Source organism: Salvelinus sp. IW2-2015, unplaced genomic scaffold (assembly GCF_002910315.2).
Source record: "Salvelinus sp. IW2-2015 unplaced genomic scaffold, ASM291031v2 Un_scaffold467, whole genome shotgun sequence".
Lineage (NCBI taxonomy): Eukaryota > Metazoa > Chordata > Actinopteri > Salmoniformes > Salmonidae > Salvelinus > Salvelinus sp. IW2-2015.
Genome location: NW_019942558.1, coordinates 44951 through 59505, shown reverse-complemented (window position 1 = coordinate 59505; position 14555 = coordinate 44951). Strand labels below are relative to the sequence as shown.

Genomic DNA, 14555 nt, shown 5'->3' with positions numbered 1-14555 from the left:
ATTTGTCAGCAAGAATGTCATTGGGCACACTTTGTGTTTGGAAATAGACATGTTTAAAATTCTTTAAATGGCACGAGTGTACATGCATTGCACTGTTTGGATTATTTTGGAGTGGACGAACATGCACAGATAGCGTACTTTATGTGTTTTGTTTGACCATCAGTTGAAACCATCTTGACTGGTTGTGTTCATGCCACATTGATTAATTTGTACCATTAAATTACGCAAGCGGGGATTGACCATCCATGATTTAAAAATTATAGTTTTAACCATGCTTTGAGGCTATACAGTGCGTTTACAAACAGAAAACAGGCATATTTTGGGTTCTGATGGAGTACGACAGTTGAACTAAGCTCATGGGGAATTTAAGTTATATTCTTCAAGAATCAATGGGTATGTATCAGGCATTTTAAAGTCCAAAAATGGATGCAGTGTCGCAGATTGGGAATCGAAATAGAATGCCTATTGCTCCGCTTTCAATGACCTGATATCTGGATAAGCATGTGTAGATCTTCCGATGTACTGTAGATCTATGCCACTGTTTAGATCACCATATTCAAGAACAGCTCCATGACTCTAAATTGTAGGTTTCTGGCCCCATCAGTTGTCGGTCTTTTAGCAGGGCTAAAACGGCACCCTATCCCCTTTGTAATGCATTTTCTTTTGAACAGGGCCCAGTTGGAACGCATTCCTGAGTCATTGAGTGAACTGTGCTCACAGCTTCCCGCCTATCTTATGTTACTGAGCTGGTTTGTATTTAACAGATGTCTTAATACTTTGGCTACAGTGGGTAAGAAAGTGTTACCATGGGTTCTGTTGAATTGAATGACTTCCCCCACAGGTAGGCTCCCATAAATGGGACCACTAGGTGTCACTGTATGACAGGGGTCTCCAGCTGGTCCTGACGAGCTATAGAGTACACAGCAGTATTACACATGCTAACAATAATCGTGGTCCAGACTGAAGGCAGTTAGTTACGTTAAACAGTTTGGCTATAAATATGAATAGATTCTCAGATCATATGGTTCAGTGTACCAACATGTTGTAGCTAGATATGTCAAAATCTTATCGAAACAATTAGTCAAGGGTGAGCATTCAACTATTAACATTCTTAACAAGGCTTAAGAATGAGAACTAATCCTATAAAATTATTCAAACTACATTTTTTTACATTTTATTTAACCAGTTAGGCCAGTTGAGAACAAGTTCTCATTTACAACCTGGCCAAGAAAGCAAAGCAGTGCGACACAGTTACACATGGGATAAACAAACGTACAATCAATAACACAATAGAAAATCTGTATAGTGTGTGTAAATGGAAGAGGTAAGGCAATAAATAGGCCATAGTGGCGAAGTAATTACAATTTAGCAAATAACACTGGAGTGATAGATGTGCAGATGATGTGCAAGTAGAAATAATGGGGTGCAAAAGAGCAGAAAAAAAGAAATATGGGGATGAGGTAGATAGTTGGGCTATGTACAGCTGCAGCAATCGGTAAGCTGCTCTGACAGCCGATGCTTGAAGTTAGTGAGGGAGATATGTCTCCAACGTCAGTGATTTTTGCAATTCGTTCCAGTCATTGGCAGCAGAGAACTGGAAGGAAAGGTGGCCAAAGGAGGTGTTGGTTTTGGGGGTGACCAGTGAAATATACCGGCTGGAGCGCGTGCTACGGGTGGGTGCTGCTATGGTGACCAGTGAGCTGAGATAAGGCGGGGCTTTAGACTTTAGCAAAGACTTATAGATGACCTGGAGCCAGTGGGTTTGGCGACGAGTATGTAGCGAGGACCAGCCAACGCGAGCATACAGGTCGCAATGGTGGTTGGTATATGCAGCGTTGGTCACGAAATGGATGGCACTGTGCTAGACAGCATCCAATTTGCTGAGTATAGTGTTGGAAACTATTTTGTAAATGACATCGCCGAAGTCACGTATCGGTAGGATAGTCAGTTTTACGAGGGTATGTTTGGCAGCATGAGTGAAAGAGGCTTTGTTGCGAAATAAGAAGCCGATTCTAGATTGAACTTTGGATTGGAGATGCTTAATGTGAGTCTGGGAGAATTTACAGTCTAACCAGACACCTAGGTATAAATAGTTGTCCACATGTCAGAACCGTCCAGAGTAGTGATGCTACTCTGACTCAAGACCTGGGTTCAAATACTTTGAGTGGTTGCTCCAGCCTGCGCGTAGTGCCAAATGGGCAGGATTTACAGTTATGACTATTCTATTGTGGGCCGATTCAGACTTAAGGCGTACATTTCAGTAGTTAGTATTCCGACTTAACTTCTGCAGATGCGTAACAGGCATGATTCTTACATGCGCTTAAGACAATTAAACCGCTTAAAACCCCACTTTCTGGCCAACAGATTCAGTAAGTATCTAAAGCCATCCTTTTAAATTTGGTGTACTTTTTAATTCTAACTTATGGAGAGAACGGTTTAAAATATTAAGACAATGTAAACTGTCTTCACCAATTGGTAGATTAAAAATACTGATCGTGTATATTATTTAGGGTTTGATTCATCCTGGAAGTTGACATTCAATCGTTCAAGTCATGAAATATTGGAAGGTGAGAAGTGTACAATAGGGGTTGAACAGTAGTCCTTTAACTCAACCCTAATAATCTTCAATGATGGTCCCGTTATGACAATGGGCCAGTCGTAGTGAACCAGGCTCCAGGTTTAAACTGCTACTTATGGTCTGCGTTCCGTAATGATTCAAATCAGCTACATGTCCCAAATTGCGCAACTAAATACTTTAGCCTAATATGATTCACCATTGCTAGCAATCCTCAGGAACCACAACAAAAAAACACAGAAATGTAAATGAACAAGTCAGTGACATGTAGGTTTAACTGACGGTGGCTACCGATGACAAATATTTAACGAAACATTAAGTCTGGGGATAATTAAAACAAATAAACTAGGTTTGGTGCTTTACTGTCATTTGCACAAGACTACAGAAGCCAATAGCTTGGGTCTCAATTTCATTCCAAGTTTAGACCAGCATTTCATAAACCTCTGTGGAAGAGGTGACATGCATGTTGCAGTATGACCTGTTTCACATGTCTCCAGTGTTAAAATGGAGCCAAAACAATTGTAATATTTACAATCCTCTTAACCAAATGGCTTACTCATTTACGTAGCACCATTCTCTAATTTACAAGCGCTATTGCTATTCAGGAAAAAGGTAGATGTTCCTCTTGGAACTGACAGGTTGGACAACATTGTTCAAAGTTTGATTGTGTAAGGCTTAGTATAGTTGTATTCCAGCCACTAGGGGGTACTCTGGCGAAGCCCATGGGAAATAAAGAAATAGTTTAAGTGATTTGTGGAGTGTAAGAATGAAAAACAAGACTAAACGGCTGTTACCTGTGCTGAAATGATTAAAAGTGAAGTAAACCGTACTTTTCGCATTGTAGTTTATGATAAGCTCATTGGAAGGGTAACATTTGCACAGAAGGTAGTACACTAAGGGAATTCAGTCAGAATGCAATGCATCTATAGACACTATGCATTTGGTTTCCACTCCCTACAAATAGCATGCTATTATGCTTAAGTTAAAGGTCAGAATAAATGGAGACAAAATGGCATAAAAGGAATTGCATCAGAATTTCCCTTTGTCAATTGAGCTACAGTAGGCAAGTGTAATTAAGCACAGAGAAAGTATTAGAAAGGACTAATTCATGACAATGTCCAAACAAATCACATGCTCAAAGTGACAAACACAACAAGCACATTCCATGGGCCACAGATACTTTTATTTCAGGTGTTAATATCCATCCGCAAACATTTAGCAAAAAGTTTGCATTTGATACAACATCCTTCATCACGCAGATGAAGACTCATCTAACTTGTGCCACTAAACGTGTCGGGCAGAGTGCATTTCCTTGATGTAGTTAAGACTTTATGGAGACAAGGGGTAGATATTGGTGACGAGGTGAGAGGTAAGAAGGTTTGAGAGAGAGCGTGTTCACTTCTGGTCGGGCATCAGGTCGTTGAAGGACTGGCCGCCCTCCAGACGCTTTTCCATCTCAACAAGGGTCTTGACGCCGTCGACAACCATCTGCACCAGCTCCACCTCGGAGAAGCCCAGACGGTCTGCGTTGGAGATGTCGAAGACACCGCCTACTGCTGCAGTGTCCACACCACCTGGGGGGGGGGGGGGGGTACCAAAGAAAAGCTGAGCCAAATGGTGCTGGATACGGTTGGCTTCTCCGCAACTAGGGGTGATCGGCCAATCCTGCTCCTGGAGAGCCAGTGGGTATGCAGGTTTTAGTTCCAGGCAGCCCTACTTTAACACCTTTCAGCTACTGTAATCTAAGTCCTGGGGCCTCAAATGTTGCTTATGCACAAAATACACAAATATGCATGCTCCAGTTCACTCAAAAGTTAGCATTTATAAAATGGAATTTGACACGAGAATGTGCTTAGCTTCCTGCAGACTTTAGACCAAAATGTTTATGAGTTTTGTTGACTGCACAATTTGCCGGGTAACTGTATGGCTTCCTTTTGTGGCTGAACGCGGTTCTCAGATTGAATATTGTGCTTTTGCCGTAAAGCTTTTTGAAATCTGACACAGTGGTTGCATTAATAACAAGTGTATCTTTAATTCTATGTAAAACATGTATCTTTCAAAGTTTATGATGAGTATTTGTGTTATGACGTGGCTCTCTGCAATTTCTCCGGATATTTTGGAGACATTTCTGAACATGGCGCCAATGTAAACTGAGGTTTTTGGATATAAATATGAGCTTTATCGAACAAAACATTTGTATTGTGTAACATGAAGTCCTATGAGTGTCATCTGATGAAGATCAAAGGTTAGTGATTCATTTTCTCTATTTCTGCTTTTTATGACTCCTGTCTTTGGCTGGAAAAATGACTGTTTGTCTGTGATTTTGCGTTGACCTAACAATCGTTTGTGGTGCTTTCGCTGTGAAGCCTATTTGAAAATCGGACACCTTGGTGAGATTAACAACAAGATGACCTTTAAAATGGTATAAGATACGTGTATGTTTAAGGAATTTTAATTATGAGATTTCTGTTGTTTGAATTTGGCACCCAGCACTTTCACTGGCTTGCAGCCATAAGAAGTTTTAAGACCTAGTGGAAAGTGTTATCCACATTTAGGAGAATTGTAGCCAGTTACAGCCAAAGGTTTAGAGGCATGTTGGATTAGTATAACTGTCAATTTAAGTACATGGATTCCGATTCAATTAAACATTGACATCTTGAATGCACAATGTTTTTACCAGCCTACAGTAACAAACATTGGTTAATAAATCAAACGTAGAGAGACTATTCCAGATCTGCTCGACGTTCACTTAATCCCAATAACTGCTAGACAGAATGCCCCATCTACATTTCCTAATAGAATTGGTGTATTGAAAATGTACATACCTGTGCCACGCTTCTGCAGCCTCAACCTCTTGAGGACCTCGCTGAATTTCTCGTGCTTGCTCATGTTGGGCAGCTTGACGTGCACGCCGGCGCGCAGCCCTGTGCCCAGGTTGGAGGGGCAGGTGAGCACGTAGCCCAGGTGCTCGTTCCACATGAACTCATGGCCCTTGTCCTTGAACAGGCTCTCAATCTGAAGTGGTCAGAGGAAACAGGGAGGTAAGGGGCCAAAGGTTATAAGTTGTGTTGAGAAAGCAACTGCAGTGTTGGTGGACTGTTTAAGTTTAAAACGTTTCCCCCTTTTTTTTTGCAACAGTTTATGAAGTGCCATTTCGCATAGAATTTTAAGTAGACACAAATTGACTGCATTCAAATGCAATTAACCCCAGCGACATAGTTTGCAAATTTTTTTTAACATTACGTTGTAGAATTGAGACTTTACACATTTGACATCCTTGAAAGCTGAGTGGACGTCACACACACACCTTTGTGAGGCCTGTGCAGAAGCGGTGGAACACCTCCTTCATATTGCCGCCCTTCTGCATAGAGATGACTCGCAGATGGTCCTCCTCATTCACCCAGACCAGGAAGGTCTTGCCATCATTGTGCCTGTCAACAAAAATCAACATATTAGTTCAACATTGGCTGGAATGAGATGCCATTATACATAACGATCATGTTTATTATCACTGACGGCACCCTCCAGCTGGTACTCCAGTGTAGGGTCAAGTTAGTCAGACGCTGATCTTGGGTAGTCCAAAATCCACCACTAATGGTAAGGATTCGGGGAGGGTAGCTTGTCCTAAATCTGTACCTAGAGGAACTGCGACCCAGAGCCTCCTTTATTTATTATTATTATTTCTATTATTTCCATCTCTACTTTGCACATTCTTCCACTGCAAACCAACCATTCCAGTGTTTTTTTTTTTTTACTTGCTATATTGTATTTATTTCGCCACCATGGCCTTTTTATATTTTTATTTATATATATATATATTTTGTTTGCCTTCACCTCCCTTAAATCACCTCACTTGCTCACATTGTATATAGACTTATTTTTCATTGTATTATTGACTGTATGTTTGTTTTACTCCATGTGTAACTATGTGTTGTTGTGTGTCGAACTGCTTTGCTTTATCTTGGCCAGGTCGCAATTGTAAATGAGAACGTGTTCTCAATTTGCCTACCTGGTTAAATAAAGGTGAAATAAATGAATAAAAATAAATAATTGACCCACAACATCAGAGAACACAACTGCATATCACTATTTTAGAGCAGGGCACGCCAACCCTGTTCCTGGAGAGCTAACATCCTGTAGGTATTCACTCACCCTAATCTAGCACACCTGGTTCTAATAATTAGATGACTCATAACTGTTGTGGAACAGGGTTGAAGATCCGTTTTGGAGTATGTAATTGGATTGAAGAATCGTAGATGGGGCCTCCAGTGAATTTTGACCATTGAAGCGGTCAACTAGTGTCCATTTTATTGGCACATATCAAATTTTATTAGTCACATGCACCGAAGACAACAGGCGTAGGTAGACCTTAGTGAAATGCTTACTTACGAGCCCATAACGAACAATACATTTTAAAAAATACAGATAAGAATCAGAAAAAGTTACGAGTAATTAAAGAGCAGCAGTAAAATAACGATAGTGAGACTATATACAGCGTCAATGTGCGGTGGCACCGGCTCATTGAGGTAATATGTACATGTAGGTAGAGCTATTAAAGTGACTACGCATAGATAAGAGAGAACCAGCGGTGTAAATAAGTGGGGAATGCAAATAGTCTGGGTAGCCATTTGATTAGATGTTCAGGAGTCTTATGGCTTGGGGGTAGAAGCTGTTTAGAAGCCTCTTGGACCTCCGGTACCGCTTGCCATGCGGTCAGAGAGAACAGTCTATGACTAGGGTGGCTGGAGTCTTTGACAATTTTTAAGGCCTTGCTCTGACACCGCCTGGTAGAGTTCCTGGATAGGAGGAAGCTTGGCCCCAGTGATGTTCTGAGCCATACGCACTACACTGTCAGAAGCCGAGCAGTTGCCATATCAGGCAGCGATGCAACCAGTCAGGTTGCTCTCGATGGTGCAGCTGTAGAACATTAAGAGGAACTGAGGACCCATGTCAAATATTTTCAGTCTCCTGAGGGGTGTGCTTGGACCATGTTAGTTTGTTGCGGATGTGGACACCAAGGAACTTGAAGCTCTCAAACTGCAGCATCGATGAGAATGGGGGCATGCTCGGTCATCTTTCCTGTAGTCCACTTTTTTTTTAAACCTTTATTTAACTAGGCAAGTCAGTTACGAACAAATTCTTATTTTCAATGACGGCCTAGGAACAGTGGGTTAACTTCCCTGGGTTAGGTGGCAGTATTTTCACGTCCGGATGAAAAACGTGTCCAAAGTAAACTACCTGCTACTCAGGCCCAGAAGCAAAGATATGCATATTATTAGTAGATTTGTAGAAAACACTGAAGTTTCTAAAACTGTTTGAATCCCATCTGAGTATAACAGAACTTATTTGACAGGCGAAACCCCGAGGACAAACCATTCAGAATTATTTTTTATATTTTTTTTGAGGTCACTTTTCAATGGGTTTTCATTGGGAATCCAGATTTCTAAGGGACCTTCTTGCAGTTCCTATCGCTTCCACTGGATGTCAGACTTTAGAAATTGTTTGAGGTTTTTCCCTTTGAGAAATGAAGAAGTAGCACTGTTCAGAATGACGCTCGAGGGAAGTGTACTCTTTGTTAGAGGCGCGTGACCTGAAAGCTTTGTTTTCCTCCGGTATGGAACACAGATCTAGTCTTGAATTTGATCGATTATTTACGTTAAAAAATACCTAAGGTTGTATTATAAAAGTAGTTTGAAATGTTTGGACAAAGCTTATAGGTAACTTGAGATATTTTGTAGTCACGTTGCGCAAGTTGGAACCGGTGTTTTTCTGGATCAAACGCGCCAAATAAATGGACATTTTGGATATATATATTGACGGAATTAAATCGAACAAAAGGACCATTTGATGTTTATGGGACATATTGGAGTGCCAACAGAAGAAGCTTGTCAAAGGCAAGGCATGAATTATATCTTTATTTCTGCGTCTTGTGTCGCACCTGGAGGGTTGAAATAGGATTGTCTGTGTTTACTGGGGTGCCGTCCTCAGATAATAGCATCGTTTGCTTTAGCCGTAAAGCCTTTTTGAAATCTGACATGTTGGCTGGATTCACAACACATGTAGCTTTAAATTTGGTGTATTGCATGTGTGATTTCATGAAAGTTAAATTTTTATAGTTATTTGAATTTGGCGCTCTGCATTTTCACTGGATGTTGGCCGGTGGGACACTAGCCCACATATCCCAGAGATATTAACTGCTGTTCAGGGGTAGAACAGATTTACACCTTGCCAGCTCAGGGATTCGATCTTGCAACCTTCCGGTTACTAGTCCAACACTAACCACTAGACTACCTGCCACCCCTTTGTCTTGATCACGTTGAGGGAGAGGTTGTCCTGGCACCACACGGCCAGTTCTGACCTCCCTATAGGCTGTCTCGTTGCTGTCGGTGATCAGGCCTACCACTTGTCATCGGAAAATTTGATGGCGTTGGAGTCGTGCAGTCATGAGTGAACAGGGAGTACAGGAGGGGACTGAGCACATACCCCTGAGGGTGCCCTGTTTTGAGGATCAGCGTGGCGGATGTGTTACCTACCCTTACCACCTGGGGGCGGCCTGTCAGGAAGACAAGGATCCAGTTGCAGAGGGAGGTGTTTAGTCCCAGGGTCCTTAGCTTAGTGATGAGCTTTCAGGGCACTATGGTGTTGAACACTGAGCCCTAGTCAATGAGTAGCATTTCTCAAATAGGTTTTCCTTTTGTCCAGGTGGGAAAGAGCAATGTGGAGTGCAATAGATATCGCATCTGTGGATCTGTTGGTGCGGTATACAAATTGGAGTGGGTCTAGGGTTTCTGGGATAATGGTGTTGATGTGAGCCATGACCAGCCTTTCAAAGCACTTCATGGCTACAGACGTGAGTGCTACGTGTCGGTAGTCATATAGGCAGGTTATCTTAGTTCTTGGGAACAGGCAATATGGTGGTGTGCTTAAATTATGTTGGTATTACAGACTCGGACAGGGAGAGGTTGAAAATGTCAGTGAAGACGCTTGCCAGTTGTGTACTGCGAGCATGCACTGACCATCCTGGTAATCTGTTGTGCCCTGTGGCCCTGTGAATGTTGACTTGTTTAAAAGGTCTTACATCGGCTGCGGAGAGCGTGATCACACAATCTTCCCGGAACAGCTGGTGCTCTCATACATATTTTAGTGTTCTTTGCCTCAAAGCGAACATAGAAGTAGTTTAGCTCATCTGGTAGGCTCGTGCCACTGGGCAGCTCTCAGCTGTGCTTCCCTTTGTAGTCTAATGGTTTGCAAACCCTGCCACATCCGACGAGCGGTAGAGCCGGTGTAGTACGTTTCAATCTTAGTCCTGTATCGACGCTTTGCCTGTGATGGTTCTTCGGAGGGCATAGCGGGATTTATTATAAGCTTCCGGGTTAGAGTCCTGCTCCTTGAAAGCGGCAGCTCAGTGTGGATGTTGCCTGTAATCCGTGGCTTCTGGTTGGGGTATGTACTTACAGTCACTGTGGGGATGATGTCATCGATGAAGCCAGTGACCATCCGAAGAAGCCCAGAACATATTCCAGTCTGTGCTACAAAACAATCCTGTAGCTTAGCATCTGCCTCATCTGACCACTTTAATTGCTCGTCACTGGTGCGTCCTGCTCAAATTTTTTGAAGGAAGTGGGGGTTTATTCGATCGCCTACAAATTCTCAGAAGTCAGTATACCCTCTGGCCCTTTCTTCTCCTCCTCTTCACGCTAATCACGGGGATCTGGGCCTGTTCCCGAGAAAGCAGTAAATCATTCGCGTCGGGCTCGTCAAAGGAAAAAGAGTATTCTGCCAGTCCGTGGTGAGTAATCCCAGTCCTGATGTCCAGAAGTTATTTTCTGGTCATAAGAGACGGTAGCGGCAACATCATGTACAAAATAAGTTTAAATAAAGTTAGAAATAATGCAAATAAAACAAAACAAAAAACAATTGGTTGGGGACACGTAAAACGTCAGCATTCCCCGGCACCATTTTATCCTTTACTGCACTTTTGCGCCTTCCGTAATGAACACCGACAGACCATGGGAGGAATTCACTAGAAAAGCTGAATGGCAGGAGAATGCCAGACTAAGTCCCTTTATTCATCTGCCATCATGAAAGGAAAAGGAAGCCATTTGACGTCTACATGGAGAAAACTCTGCTGTGGTGCCCGGGGAACTCACCAGATGCCCCTGCCGTCAGGCCAGTCACGGCCCATCCCGGACGCCAACAGCAGGGGGGACACGGGCTTGTCAAACAGGAAGTGGTCGTCAATCAGCTGTTGCTGCTCATCGTCTGTCATGTTCTTCAGGGCGTAATACTGGCCATTGAGGTCCCCATCCAGTGAGGCTAGACCTGCAAATTGCATATTTGTAAGGATTAGACCAACAATCAAGCAGTTATATTTTTTGCAAAGTGGCAATTTTAGTTAAGGATTCAATTACACAGTGGTGTAAAGTGCTTAAGTAAAAATACTTCAAAGTACTACCCAAGTAATTTGGGGTGACTGCTTTTACTTTACTACACTTACTGCCTCTGATCTGGCAGACCCACTAAACACAAATGCTTAAATTTTTGTCGGCGTGTTGGTGTGCCCCTGGCTATCTGCAAATAAAAATTGTACTGTCTGGTTTGCTTAATATAAATAATTCCAAATTCCTTATACTTCAGTATATTTCAGCAATTACATTTACTTTTGATACTTAAGTACATTTAAAACCACATACTTTTACTCAAGTAGTATTTTACTGGGTGACTTTCACTTGAATCATTTTCTATGAAGGTATCTTTACTTTGACAATTGGGTACTTTTTACACAACTGCCATTATATAAAACGCATCTAGAATAATTAAGTCTTAACCAATGCCAGTCAAGGGCAGCAAGTCAATTGCAGTGTGGCATGACTTCAATAGTATAATTAAGACAGTTCCACTCAGTGCTGTCAGGGGGCAGTGTCACAAAGGGCATGCAGCAGGACTCAAGACATTGAAGAGGACAGGGCTCGGTTACACACTTTCGATTGCCATGTTCTCAATGGCACGTCGCTCCCCACGGCTGCAGTGTGGGGGGAGGCAGAAACCGCGGACACTTCTGCCAGTTCGCACTCTGGAGCTCAGGACGAAGTTGGGGTCCAGGTCATCCCCACCCTGCCAAAACAACAACCGTCGTGTTAGCAATTAGCATGAAAGCAAACAGGTATGGACATTTGACATCGACTAAACCAGGGTTGGGGCTACATGGAGGTTTGAAAATAATGCATTGTCTGGCCATTATGCCCAATATGGATTTTCATTGACAAATTAATTTTCAAATTAATTTCCCAAATAGTTGTTGACTCATGTAGGACAACCTTGGGAGTGTGTATGTGGTGAATCAGAGTGTGAGGCGATTCAGAGTGTGTGGACATTGTGTGCCTTTACCACAAGGTTATCTGGGTTCAGGTCGGTCTTGTGTTTGTCTGAGGGCTTGTATCCGCCGTGGCGGTCTTCGATGATGGGGTCCAGCAGCTCCTTGAACACCTCGTACGTCTCCTCGTCTCCGGCCACACAGCCCACCGTCATGATGAAGGGGTGGCCTGGAATAAAACAGGGACAAGGTGAAGGAATAAAATGCCAGCCAATGGTGCCAACAGTTGACGCCATCCAAGTGAAAATTTCACTGACAAAATGCTGTCCATTGGTCGTCAGTAATTGGTTTTGGAATTTTATACAAAATTGGTCAGCTGTGCCAGCAGTCACATCGGTCTTAGTTCCAATAATAGCTTTAGCCACCCTTAAGATGCAAACTGCTGTCAGAGTAACACGATCTACAATGAAGCCATTGGGCATTAATACAAATTTGGGTTGACATTCATAATGCTGTACATGTTCTGATTAAGAACAATGTTAAGTTGAGGTGACTAAGGTTTGCAAGAGACCTGGGTTTAAAATAATTTGTATTGAATTATTTGTCATTTAAATACTTATTTTCTGTGTATTTTCTGTGTATTTGAGTTTTCAAATACATGTATTTAAAATACTCCCAATGTAGGACCCGAGTTAAAATGCATGGGAGTACAAACTTTTTTTTTTTTAAATGCATGCCAATACCTTACATGCATTTCCAAATACATTCCAATATTCAACTACTTGCATTTTAAAATAAAAAACATACGCTACTACTCAATGTGAAAATATTTGAAATAGTATTTAAACCCAGGTCTAGTGTGCATACCGATGTTGTAGTAGGGCCTCACAATAGACATGATCAAATGAAAGGCCTACATTACAATTCAAAGTCAATAATTCTGCTGTTAAATTGACATGTGACCCAACAACAGAGGGGAATAAAATGCAAGGCCTCAATTTAGCCTGTAATGTCACCTGCAGACAAATAGTGGACTTGACCTTGCTCAACAAATTTCGTTGGTGATGCTGCTGTGACAAATTGGAATAAATTGGTGTATGGCCATGGGTCCCATGTCAGTCCTAATGCATTGATAGGTAACTGGAACAATGCGCTCGACAGGGCCACAAATAATGAATTCCTATTATTATACTGAACATTGCATTAGTGGCCACATCACAGGCACTTGGTAACAAGGTCACCGTTTCAACAGCGGAGGTTTTTCACTCGGTACATGGCTGACATTGCAAAATCCAAGCACCAGATGAGTGGGTAGGCTAAAACGCTCCGCCCTCTCGACGCGGCATAACAGACGGTTTAGGACCAACGTAGGCAAGCTCGGGCTGTTTACCGGGGTTATCAACTCCAGTTTGAATGACATCATCCACGGTAAATCCACTTGGAGTCTCTTTGTCCCGCAGGTTGGCGTACATCTCTGGAGTGAGCACCTTGGCCATGTGGTTGTTATGTTGGCTGAGGTCGGGGTACTCCTGCTCCGTGGAGTAGCTCATCTTCAGTTTGTTGTGGGTGTCACCGAAAGGCATGACTGCGTTCACCTGTGCGCAAGGATGAAACGATGAGATGTCAGTGGTCAAGAGCCTATACCCGGCAAATGAAATAACTAATAGGAACAGAAATAAATAGGAAGTTACTGTATGCATTTCGACACCCGCTTTTGAGGTAACAAACAAATTCCTGCCATTTGCGTGCCAATTCCTCATAATCCGAGAGGGTACACGCAACATACAATCAGTGCCCAAATATAGCAATTTATTTTCTCTAAAATATAAAATGTCCAACATAAACGGAATGCATATTCATCCACGTTAATCCAAATATGTAGGTTACAGTGCGAGGCCATACTGTTCACATTAGTTTGAAGAAACCGAATGCGTAATGTCCAGCACCAGATAAGTCCTTGCAGATAGGACACGACCTTGCGGTCTCTTCCTTGTAAACTGCTATGCCAAACGGAAAATACACCCCTCTACACTAGTTGAGACGATTTTAAACAGGATGATATATTGTACAGGTCAGTTCGATTTAATCGTTTTGCGTGAAACCAAATCACTGACGTCTCCCCATTTCTCTAGGGTTAGATGCGCTTTCCCGAAATGCTGTCTAAAATAAGTCTTTGTTCAGCCTATATTCCAAACGTTTTGCCATTATCATATAGCCAATACATGTATTAAATACAAAGCACATTAGACAACTAACAGTTCTGCAAATATGATGACATACTTATGCATTTATACCACGTATAAATAAAAAATACCTACCGTAGGACGTTTTTCTTTGGGAAAGACACACAAATCCTTTTCTCGACACACCAACGCTAATAATGGTGTCCAGAATGAATCAGCTTCGCTAGGTTTTTATATGCCAGAGAGCTCTCCTCTGATTGGATACTATTTAAAGTTCATTCATCCTATTGGAAATGGGAATAACGCAATTGCATATAGCGTCACCGCTGCGATTTAACAGCCGAAACCTCTCAGATCAAGTGGTGCTTTCCTTGACAGATCTCTTTATTGCCAACAGTAAGAGAGAATTGAATGGTACCAGTGGCTACATTCCATTTATCCGCACTGGGATGAATGGATATTGATTCTCCTAGCAAACCTGAAT

At 42.2% G+C, this 14555-nt stretch overlaps 1 protein-coding gene across 1 annotated transcript; it reads right to left on the bottom strand.

Moving 5' to 3' along the window:
• Positions 1-3736: 3736 nt before the first annotated feature.
• Positions 3737-14285, bottom strand: LOC112068359 (creatine kinase B-type). The gene is made up of 8 exons (XM_024135490.2): positions 14207-14285; positions 13279-13483; positions 11963-12117; positions 11557-11689; positions 10726-10897; positions 5883-6006; positions 5401-5590; positions 3737-4149 (listed from the first exon to the last, which is right to left on the bottom strand). Exons 2-8 carry the CDS (start codon positions 13469-13471, stop codon positions 3971-3973), a joined length of 1146 nt encoding a protein of 381 aa, XP_023991258.1. The 5' UTR covers positions 13472-13483; positions 14207-14285; the 3' UTR covers positions 3737-3970.
• Positions 14286-14555: the final 270 nt, after the last annotated feature.